Source organism: Triturus cristatus, chromosome 3_2 (genome assembly GCF_964204655.1).
Source record: "Triturus cristatus chromosome 3_2, aTriCri1.1, whole genome shotgun sequence".
Classification (NCBI taxonomy): Eukaryota; Metazoa; Chordata; class Amphibia; order Caudata; family Salamandridae; genus Triturus; species Triturus cristatus.
Window position 1 is genome coordinate 1083511134 of NC_140584.1, and position 12561 is coordinate 1083523694.

General features: G+C 45.1%; 1 protein-coding gene across 2 annotated transcripts in view; it reads left to right on the forward strand.

Moving 5' to 3' along the window:
* SUMF2 (sulfatase modifying factor 2) overlaps positions 1–12561 on the forward strand; it is a 257671-nt gene that overhangs the window by 136841 nt on the left and 108269 nt on the right. For both annotated transcript variants that reach the window (XM_085649834.1, XM_085649835.1), the window contains one exon: positions 1541–1596. In XM_085649834.1, the coding sequence (XP_085505960.1) occupies positions 1541–1596 (56 nt within the window). The remainder of the gene's footprint in view (positions 1–1540; positions 1597–12561) is intronic.

Genomic DNA, 12561 nt, shown 5'->3' on the forward strand with positions numbered 1-12561 from the left:
TTACCCTTCGGTGCAGTTTTTTCCCATATTATTTGCAACTGGAAGTGAGTGTTCTTTCTCCTCTTTGCTTTTCTCCCTTTCTATTTACCGGCTTGATGATTTTATTCGTTTACTCATACCAACTATTAGCGTTCATGGGATTGTATGTATAGTTATTAAAGGGCGTCTTGTGAACTTTCTGCTTACCCCACTATGTTTAGTGTGTTAATAATAATAAAAAGATTATGCTTCTATAAAATCTTGGCACGGTTATGTAGGTGCACAGCTTTCACTAAGGGTTCTCACTTTTCGGAGTACTGTATGTGGCGAACATATCATATTGTGGTGTATTATGATTCTGTGATGTAGTATGTCACATTGTACATCTTTTCAGCCTTGAAGTGGCGGGGTACATCCCCAGATGGAACACGTTTTGGCTGGGCAACTGTTCGGATTAAAGAAGACAACACAATTATGACCACACTGTTTTTTTGATGTCATCTGCATGATGCATCTACTCTTGATTCCTGTAAGGATTGTATACTATGTAACCAGTATTAGATTTTTAGCGTGTGCACAGGCCATAATCATATGTTGACCTTAGGGTCTATTTCTTGGAGGGCTTAGGTGTTCTCCCTCACCTGTTAGTACCGCTTCACTTGCATCTGACAAACTTTACGCACACTTGATTGGCACCATTTCCTACCACACTTAAGAACCCTCCTTCCCCCCTCTCTTGCGTCTGCATGATTAGGGAAGGGCCCCCGATATTTACCATCAGCTGGGAAAGTCTTATTTACCTGGTAGAAGTCTCGGATCTGCCAGGGCCTCGCTTATTGTTATTCCCAGGGTGAAAAAAACTCATAAGAGCGGATATTCTTTGGTATTTTGGCCTTTAAAATGTGGAATACCATGTCTTTAGATCTGAGACAGGAAGGGTCAGTTATCCGCAAGAAACTGAAGACCTGGTTCTTTATACAACCATAGGCTGGTACAGCCTGCTATTTAAGGGTCAGTACTGGAGTAAGCATGATTAGCGCTGGGACACTCCGATTGGAGTAACCATGCGCTTTATAAATCATCTTGTCATTATTTAAAAATAATCTTTTTTATTAACTGTTACCCAATTTATGATACTCCATTAACTTTTAGGAGTCTGTAGGCTTAGCAGACATTTGAACTCTCCAACCCTTTTTCGAAATAATGAAGATTTAATCACAATAGTAACTCACCAAACTGCTCCAGAGGGTTGAGAGGTCTGTTTTAATTTAGTGATTAATGTATACTTTGTGTTTTAATTCAGAAAAATGACTTGTACACAGACTCTGAATATAGGTGCTATTTGTTGCACCTGATGAATAATGTTATCCCTCAGTACATTATCTATTGGTGTGATAATTAGCCCCACTTCTGCCGGTTTGACCTGCTATTATTGAATGAAGGGTGATGGATTTAACACACTTGGTAGTTGCAGGTTGTTTTAAATACCACCAAACTCAGAATTTCGATCCCTACACAAGCATCACAACTTACCCATTGTAAACCCCTTCTCTCTTTACAGACAAAATCTATCCCTGGGGAAGCAAGTTTCAAGCGAACCGCGCGAATCTCTGGCAGGTAATGCTCTTTCCTCTTCGCACCAATCTTCCATTTAAGGAGTGGGTATCTCTTTTGAATTTAAATCTGCGAATGTTGATATATTTCTCTGTGTGAAGATGCCTTTCATAAGAATTTCCCACGAACGTGTCAAAACAGGGAAACGTCCTTTACAACGAAGGTTTAAGAACAAAAAGCCATTTCAACACCAGTTATTACAACAAAAGTGTTATGATAAAGAATGGCATAGCTACCCAAGTCACCACAAAAAAATGTATTCCTCACATGAGCAGACTTGAGGAAACATTGTTGCTGTGGGTCTTGGGTCTCAGAAGTGGAGAAGGGGCAGTTTTAGGGCTAAAGGGTGGTGGGGGGGGGGAGGGTTGCCCGGTTGCAGGACTTAGGGGGAGGATGTAGAAAAAATGGAGCCTGCTCCTACTTGTACCCATGATAGGGGCTGCAGGGGCCTTGGTACTCCTCCCCTCCCCCCACAACTCTCTACTTATTTTAAGGAAGTGGGTACCAACAAAAAAAAGTAGCCTGCTGCCGCCAGAACCCACATTGGGTGCTGGCTGAGAAGGGCAGGTGGGGGCCCTGGGTCTCCCCCTATGGACCCTAACTGAAAATAAAAGGTGTGGGTCCCCCTGGAGGACACAAGGGCATCCACGTAATAGGTAAATGTCCGACTTCGGCCAGGGTACTGGCTGGGGAGCCGTTGGGGGCCTTGGGTTTCCCCCAGCAACCACAAAGTTTGAAAAACAGGGTTTTGGTGCCTCGCGTGGGCACTGGGGCACCCACCTAAAAGGTGAATGGTTGGCTCCCGAATGGTTGCTAGCTGGGGAGCCTGCAGGGGTCCAATTGGCTCCTTCCGCCGCCCCAAGCTGTAAATAAAGTGTGGGTTCCAGGATGGGACTGGGACATCCAAAAAATAAAGAATAATGAATGAGTGGCAGGAGCTGCTTATTTATTATTGACTGCACTCGCTAAGGTGTGCCCAATAATGGCCTGGGCTTTTCAGTTTAATTTTCTTACAAGGGGCAGGGGCACCAACAGCCATTTTTATAATCTTATGTTGTCGAGGACTGCAGACACTGCAGTAGCCCCACAGCAACATTAAAAAGAAAAACACAGTTAGCTTCCTGGCCTTTAAATTAATGACCCGGGGAGGTCTTTCCATATGTTTTTTTTTAAAGCCCTCCTAGCATTGAGTTGTATGCTCTTCAGCTGGAGTGTATCGATCCTTTGTGATATGGCTGCACTTTGTGCATGAAACATGTTAAGACTTTCAAAAACATGTTTCATGTTTTTTAAAATAATGGTTTATTGAAAATATTTTGTGGTTGGCATTATTATTAAATATTGCAATATTGCAATATTTGAATTTATTAAATATGCATTTGATTCTAGGTATTGGTGACTTTTTGACAGAGCCAATAGGTTTGATTTATGTATGTTGAAATGCTGATCCCTGATAAAGCCAATAGGCCCGCTACTTTAAGGTTTTTTGATGTTCTGACCCTTTGACAAAGCCAGTAAATTTGCCTTACTCAAAAGGACACCCTTTATATTGTTACATGCTATAGCCAGCCATGTGTGGTGTTGGAGGGGATGTTGGGTGCATGTGGTGCTTAGGCAAATGGCTATGCGCAGCAGTGGGTGGGTGCTAGTGGGGGGTGGGGCACGGCCACGCATTGTACCCACACCACGGCATGGTGATACTCCTCTTACTTCGCGTTAAAAAAATTTACTCAAATGACCTCGCTGCTGATATCAAGTGAGTGTAAGTGTTTACATATAACTTAAATTTCAGAGTTTTCGGTTTGGAAACTGTAGTGCTTTTTAAGTGAATCTCAAAGGTTTTTTTTAGCTTAAGTTACAGTCTTAATAACTTCCTCTTGTGTAACTTAAACCGTTGTTTTTTTCAGTGAATTATACATGTAGATCACTACAGGCTTACTCTTGTTTGTTCAACAGTTATCTATGTGAACTAGTATTGGGCGTCTACACGTTTGTCAGGAACTGCATGCGATGCTCTGTTTACTCACCTATGCAGAACTACCCATGTGCGGCCATGGATCCAGGAGGAAACTCCTCTTCTCTGAATCACTCTCCAGCAAGCTTAAAACAACTGCTCTACCCATCACCAAAATGTCCACTGGGACGCCGCCACTTTAAAACAGCATCTGAGAATAAATAGAGTTCCACATGGTCTTAGGTCACAAATCACACCCATTTATGATGACCTGGATGAGGATTTGTTCATATGCTGGGAAAAAAAGCTAACAAATAGTTCTGTTAATCTCATGAATACTCTGATTGAAAACACACAAAGAAGAGTTTCTAAACTATTAGAGGAACTTTAGGAGGTTGAACAAGAGATTAAGAAACTGAATTTACCGAAAGAAAAACTACGCAATCTTTGATGGTATTATGCAGAAACACCAGCATGATATTAAACAAAGAAAGGCAAGAAAACTAAAATGAAATGAAATTGATTATACAAGTGTGAGGTATTCACATTTGCTACATGTTTTGACCATCTAGTCAAAAGAGGTAACCAGGCTATGAGAAGTAGAGGTTCCTCAGTGGGTAGTGGAAATTACACCCCCTCTGGTAACCTCTTTAGCAGTGTAAATGAGGAAGCAGGCGAGGGGACCTCCATCCAAAATAGAGACAATACTTTTTAAGGGAGGTGACATGTATATGGATGGGAAACAGGGAGTCCAATTCCAGAACCAGGGTCAAAAAAACAAGACTAGAAGGGGAACCAGAGGAACGGGGTCCAACAAGATGAAAGAAGGTGTATGCAGACCAGATCCTGGAAGAAAAGCAAATGGGGGCTAGACATGAGTGGAGGTCAGGATGTGAATGTGATAAATCGGTCTAATTTTGTTTTGACACCTATAACTTATTCGGTACTAAATGAAAAAAGGCATGCATTTTAGTCCTGTACAACATCGTACTGTTGTAGATACCAAGATTGATGTTTATAAATTTGTACTACAAGTTGAAGCTAAAGTGTTTTGTTTGCATCCACCTAAGAATAAACCAGAGCCACAGACGCCATTGTTGAGTGAATTAATAATTCAGAATATTCATAACCCTACTACACTTCTATCACTGACTGATTGGGAGGAAGACCCCCTAATTATGAATAGACTGTTTACTGGCCTTGAACTCCGTACTAACCTTAGTGTAGACAGTGGACTTGGATTTAAATCAAGATGGACAACCCAACTTGCTTGCGGTAATAACATTGATCTCTTTTACAAAGCTATCAATATAGATCTTGATAAAATACGTTCACTGCATCAAAGAGATTGTAAGCATAATCTTATGAACGTTTGGCCCTACAACAGTTTCAGAGTAAGAGGGATCTGATTATTTGAGAAGCTGACGAGGGAAGGAACATGGCCATAATGAATAAATGAGGTATACTCCCAATTGGGAGTCGTGACATGTTACCTCAAACTTGACAATAAGCCGATACTGTCCTTGACTAAGAAAATCAATGTAAAACTTAAGGAATGGCATGGCCTGGGGCTACTTAGTGCCATTACTTATTAACTGAACACCCCAGATATGTGTTTCTACACTCTCCTCAAAGTCCATACAAACTTAGTTTCCATGTGGATGACTGATCGTTGCTGGCCTTGGGGGACCAACAGAATAGACTGTCCAAATACGTGGATGTGTTTCTACGAATCTTTATGAATCTCATCACACGTCCAAGATGCGAAACCTATCCTTAACATCTTAAGTAAGGTTGTGTGGGAGCCTGGAATGACGTTATTGAGTATGGATGTGGTATACCTCTATACCAATATTTCACTTGTTAACGGTGTTATTACATTGAAACATTTCCTTAATACCGGATCAATTGAGGATATGGAACAAACTGAAATGTTACTGACAATGACTCTATTAATTTTGGAAAATAATGTTTTCCTGTTCAACGGTGTCTGGTACAAACAACTTCGCAGCACTGCGATGGGCTTCAGGTTCGAACCATCTTACGCCAGCCTTTTTTGGGTTGGTTTGAGGCGGAGTAGATCTGGGTTCCAAAGGATGCTGAGTGGAGTAACTACATTCACTGGCTGGACTGGGGACACTCATTTGCTAAATGATTTTTTGTGTTTTTGAATTCTAATGCCAGGAATATGTCCATCACTTTTGAGTACAGTCATGATCGTATTGTTGTGGTAGATGTGGAACTATATATACAAGAGACACGCATAAGTAGTAGGATGTATAGGGAAAAGAAGTCATGTAACTCACCACTACATGCCACGAGTTCTTACCCCAAGACACACATCAATACAATTCAATATGGTGAAATGCTCAGAGCTCGCAGCAATTGATGTGGGGACAGAGAATTCTCAAACATTACAAGACGTAGAACACGGATTCCTTAAAAGGGGTTATGATAAAGATTTGGCCAAGTAAGCCAGCAGAAAAGCATACTACCTAAAAGGTACATCTACGTTAGGTAATAAACAGAGGACTTTTACCCTGAGTCAGGGAAACTGTGAGAACTTTGGCACCTGCTAACCTCTGACAAAGTGTTACAAACTTATATAACACCCAATCCTAGTATCACATTCTGCAGATGTTTGACACTTGCCAACCTGATTAATCCCAGCTATCCCACACCTATGATGCAAAGTTCCTGGCTCTCTGAATGTAATAAAGGCTTCTACAAATGTGGCCATTGCAACATGTGCAGATGGGCAATGAATAAAACATTAAGATTTTATTTTGGCAACACTGGCATCCATGTCATTTTGGGACACTATATGTGGTCTATTTAATAATCTGTCAATGTAAGAAATGTTCTGTTGGGAGCATGATTAGGACATTGCCAGATCGCTTTTCTGAGCATGTTAGAGCTCTCACACAGAATGACAATAAATATCCTATTGCTATGCATGCGTTAGCATGTGGTACTCAAAATACTTATCTGAATTTTAAATTTCATGGGATAGACCATATTATGAACAAGGTACATGGTGGTAACGGTGAGCTCAAACTTACACAGCGAGAAGCAACATCGAGACTTAAAACTGTGGAGCAAGGTTTAAACATTGATAATGAACTATAGTACTTTTTAGGCAACTGATGATCTGTGTGTACTCTTAAGTTACTGTTGTGGTATGCAGTGAATCCTTTTTATGTGGGTTTGCTCCCTGTGCCAGCAACACTAAACGTCTGTTTTTTGAACTAGGGCCTACATGAATGACCATTTGAGTCGGACCTTTGAAGGACTCTGTTTCTACATACTACCTTTGGATTGGGTAGACACAGAGGCTACCTTAAACTCTTCAATTTGATTATTTAGTATTTTTGCATTAACCGGTTTTGTTTCTGTATCGATGAATCGGTGATGAGTGGTATTCGGGCACTGATTTACATCTGTCCTATTTTTCCACTAGTAAATCATTGAATACATTGGGCCATAGATTGGAACAAGCATGCACAGAAGTCATTTGTTTTTAAACAATGTCCACCCTATTTTAGGTGGAATATGTGATCTACTTTTCAGACACATTACCTGTATGATATAGCTTGATACTGGAGGGATGTATGTAATGGAACTTATGCTGTCACGCCAACACTTTTCTTGATATTTGTCTTAGTGATTGGCTATGCAAGATTAGTTCACTTTTATAATGGAGTTTCATATATTGATTTGCCTTTGGACATGTTTTAAGATGGACGCTGATTTACTGTTGAGATGTTTACTGATACAGCACAACTATTGCATGTACTATATTGAAAGGAATTTGGTGATTTCTGAGCCACCACCACTATTTAAATCTAATACTAGTATATATATTGACATTTACATTTAACTAGAGTAGCTGATACAATATATGATTCGTTTTTAATTGAATTGAATACTTTATTCAAGGGGTGCATTTTGAACATAACAAGATGGCCGCCAAACTAACTGGCATATTCTTCTGGTTATTTGTTATTGGAAGTCCTACTATATGCAGAAGGAAAACAATATGCCCATCGCAACGGTTTTATATGTTATAATTTAGCACTGTTGACAATCTAGATAATTATTTTGAGTTTAAATACGATAATGAGTGGAAGGGATATTAAAGACATGGAATGTGGTACATTCATAAATGGCTGCCAGTGTTCGTGTGACATCACATGACTTGTTTGATTATATGCGGTATAAATAGGCTTTCCAATATGGCGTGAGTTATCCACGCCAGAATCCATGTTGAAGGAGTATTCTCCGATCCATAATGAAGATCACAGTAAGTGTTAGTTTTTACTAGCAAGTTTAAATTCTTGTCCCCATGATATATTGGCGATAGAGAGACTGTTAATATTTGATTTCTGTAGAGTTGTTACTACCGCCAATTTTATTATACATGGCTCACTGGTTTACTAACACACGCACTATGTTGTTTGTGGCACTATTGTTAGGCTCAGATATTTAAAGTGCCGCAGGTGCATTCTACTGATGCGCTTGTGCCTCAGTGCGATATTTTTACCCGTACAAAGGAAACTATAGCAAGCACTGCATAACTCCCTGTTGCATTGCTGCAATATATATGTATATAATATATATTGATTTTTGCAGGGTTGTCACTACCACCGCTTTTATTATTATTATACTTGGCTCTCTGGATTACCTACACATGCGTTATGATGTTTGTGGCCTGTTAGACCTGTCAGCCCTTTGGGTGGTCCCTCCTCATCATTATTTATTTTGTCCCACTTTTGCCTCAAACCCTGTTATAATTTTTCCTTTTTGGGAACCACCAGACGTTTTAGTATTGATGCAAGGTCAGGGAGCCATTTTCCCTACCCCTGGAACTTCTGTCTGAGGGCCGGAGACACAAAATGGTGGCCACCCATTGTCACCTGTGACATCACCAGAACCTCCTGGAACATTCTAGAACCCTGTGACAGTGGGAGGCAGTTTAGAATGTTGGGAGGCCATCTCAGAGTGGCAGTTGGCAACTGACTGGAGAAGAGAGAGGACAGAGATAGAAGGAGGTCGGAGTAAGGCAGCAGAGGTGGAAACCAGTGCTTGGAGTGGGGTCCAGAAACCCACCCTTGATGCTAGTCTCTACTGACCAAGCCCAACCTAAAGCCCTGTGTGGGACCAAGACCAGAAGAACCATCTTAAGGAACTGAACATTTGGAACAGGCCTTAAAGAAGAAGAACAGCAAGTTCCTGACCTGTTCAGCAGTGTCCTCCTGGAGTCCTGACGTCGAGAAGCCTGGAGACCTGGGGCCGGAGGTAGAGAAGCGGCGCTGACAGAAAGCAGACGTCGTACCCGGAGCCGCCAGAGGTCGAGTGAGGGCGCCGACGGAGGTCGTGGAGAGGCTCCGGAGGTCTAGTAAGGAGTCACCCGAGGTCGAGTGAGGGCGCCGACGGAAGTCGTGGAGAGGTGCCGGAAGTCGTGGAGAGGCGCCGGAGGTCGAGTCGGGAATCACCCGAGGTCGAGTGAGGGCGCCGACGGAGGTCGTGGAAAGGTGCCGGAGGTCGAGTCGGGAGTCACCTGAGGTCGAGGTGAGGCGTCGACGGGGGAGTGAAGTCCGCCCACCGGAGTCGCCGGAAACGGAGGTGAAGCGTGCCGGAGGTCGGGAGTGGAGATCGCACTCCGGAGACACCCAGAAGCGGGGAGACCGAGTCCCTGCGACGCCGGAAGGCGACATCGAGACAAGGCCGTCCAGCGACATCGAGACAAGGCCGCCCAGCGACATCGAGCCAAGGCCGCCCAGCGACATCGAGCCGAGGCCGCCCAGCGACATCGAGCCGAGGCCGCCCAGCGACATCGAGCCGAGGCCGCCCAGCGACATCGAGCCGAGGCCGCCCAGCGACATCGAGCCGAGGCCGCCCAGCGACATCGAGTCGAGGCCGCCCAGCGACGTCGAGGCCGCCCAGCGACATCGAGTCGAGGCCGCCCAGCGACGTCGAGTCGAGACCGCCCAGCGACGTCGAGTCGAGGCCGCCCAGCGACGTCGAGTCGAGGCCGCCCAGCGACGTCGAGTCGAGGCCGCCCAGCGACGTCGAGTCGAGGCCGCCCAGCGACATCGAGTCGAGGCCGCCCAGCGACATCGAGTCGAGGCCGCCCAGCGACATCGATCCGGAGCCGCCTCACGGCGTCGACACGGTGCAGAGCGGAGCCGATCATCTTGAAAAGGACAGTAAGTGGTAGAGGGGGTGTCTGAGGCCCCGCGGAGCCCTAAAAGACCATTCTTGGGGCTAAAGGGGTGTTAGAACCAGCCTGGGAGTGCCAGGGGTGAACTGAGACTGGTACAGTGACCTCCATAAAGGGTTGTGTGGTTTGGAGGGCCAGATCTTTAGGTTACTCTTGTTCTGCCTCAGCTTAGGCCCCAGCCTTGATCAATCTAGGTGGGACACCCCCATGCCATCCAAGTGTCCTTAAGTTGTGTATGGGCAAAGTAAGACCAAGTGACCTCATGAAAATGATTTGAACTGTAACTGTCATTGATTGATTGTTTTACCTTATTTATTGAGGTGCTTTATTTATTGTCATCCACTAATTTATTCCTGCACTATATTTATTGTCTGACTGTATTTATTTGCCATCTGTATTTATTGCACATCTATTTATTCTTTGCGTAATGATGACCTGAACCTATTTATTGAAATTCCAATGTAGTGTTATTTATTTGTCCTGCTCTTTTGAAGGAAAATCCTAGTGTATTGTATTTCTGTTAGGAAACCTGCAACTAAGAGAAAATAAGATAAAGACATATATATTTTCAACTTGACTTGCATTATTTTTACGGTGTAGTGTCGTTTTTGGAACGGATGAACGCATGGTTATTGTGAGGGTGTGACGTACGCTTAACACGGTGCCTGACCCCCAACCGCTCGAGCCAAGCTACCATTGTGCTGGGAACCTGGTGACTGCTAACCCGGTTGCCCAGTTTCCAACATAAAATTGGTGTTCAGTGGTGGGATAGAGCTGTGCTTGCGTCTACTCGACAAGAACTTTGGGTAGTCCATAGGCCTACACCGGGAGTTTTCTCCAAGCGGACTTCCTAATTTTGAGTTTTGTTTTTTCCAAATTTACTTCTGGTGGTGGGAGGAGGTATTACAAAAGGTACCCCCCTGCATAGCTTCTGTAAGCAACTGTCTTCTATCCTGAGTGGGCAAAATGGAGTTTGTGTTGGAGGATGTGGAAACTTACACTGTGGCCCAACTCAGAGAGTTTTGTCAGCGAGAGGGGGTGTTTTGTCCCCAAGGTGCAAAGAAGGGTGAGCTCCAGACCAGCTTAAGGGCTTGGGGGGAGGCACGACGAGAAAGTAAGGTTGAGAAGTAGGATAGGGATGGAGAGCCTGACAGCGAGGGGGCTGGTTTGTACCAACCTGAGGTGGGGAACCTAGTAGCGGGGCCCGGAACACTTTCAAGGAAGGGCAGCAGTGTCTCTAGCAACGGCTTATTAGAAGCAGAATTCACTGACCGGAGGGAGAAAAGACAGCTCACATGGGAATTGGCGAAGCTGGAGAAAGAAAAGGAGGAACGGAGGATGGCTCACGAGTTGAGGCTCAGGGAGATAGATCTCCAGATCCTACGGGTCGGGGCACACCCTGTTCCTAATGGTGGCAGCGAAGAAAGAGAAATCACCAGGGAACCCAAACCCTATTTGCCGAAAGACATAGTAGCTAGCTATAGTGCGGGAGATGATATCGCCAAGTGGCTAGCGGCCTATGAGATCTCATTAAGAGTCCATGGGGTTCCAGAGAAATATTGGGGAGGGGGATTGTATAAATACATGCCTCCAGCTGGCAGGGATACATTATTGGCCCTGGAGCAGGATGAGCAGACCCACTACCCCACCATGAAAGTGGCGCTCGTGAGGAAGTTTGGACTAACACCCGAGAAGTATAGACAGAAGTTCCGGGGTAGCCACAAACTGGGCTCACAGAATTGGGTGGATTTCCTGGACTATGCAAAGAAGGCATTAGAGGGTTGGATACAAGGCAGCGAGGTGAGGGACTACGAGGGGTTGTTTGATTTGATGTTGAAGGAACACCTGCTCGAAATATGTTTCCCTGAACTGCGTCAACACCTGGTGGATAGCAAGCTGACCAATCCACGGAAGCTTGCTGAGGAGGCGGACATTTGGGCTAGTACCCGGGTGTCCACAAGGGGGACTGGAGGGGACTCTCAAAAGACCGGACAGGGCGCCCCCCAGAAGAAAGAGGGAGGGGAAAAGAAAACGGAGTTCTCTAAAGGCCCCCAAAATAGTTTCCAAGGGAAGGGAACGGGATTCACTCCTAGGGCTAACCCACCCAGAAACCCTAATCCTGGCCAGAGTCAGCAGCCAAGGGTTGTCCATTGCTTCGAGTGCGGTGGTGTCGGACACTATAAGAGAGATGTGAAGTGCCCGAAAAGACCACCCCCTCCTATTGGAGGAAAGGCCCCCGGAGTAGCTAGTGTAGTGCTCGGGGGGGAGATGCCTTTAGATAAGGGAAGGGAGTGGGCGGGTGTCACTTTAGTGTCCCTGGGAGAACTGGAGATGGTTCCTAAGATCCAGGTGCCCGCAAATACCGCAAAGTATGGGCAGTGGGTCACCATCAACGGCCAAAGAGGGGAGGCTCTGAGAGACACAGGAGCCAGTATGACTATGGTACGTAGCCAACTGGTGTCTCCAGAGCAGGTGATTCCCGATGCACTCCACCCTGCCGCGATGGCCGACGGCAGAATGGGCCACTATCCGGTGGCCGAGGTTCCATTTGAATGGGAAGGGGTTGCAGGGTCGCTTCGAGTTGCCGTAAGCCCTGCCGTGCCAGTCGATTGTCTGCTGGGGAATGACATGGAGCATAATGCGTGGAAGGAGGTGGAATACCGGACTCATGCTGAGATGCTGGGTACACCTGACTGGGCCTGTGTCAGCACAAGGTCTGCGACTACCCGGAGGGGGAGTTCGTTTAGGCGGGAGCCTGGAACAAAGGCACCGCCGGCTGCCAATCAAGGGA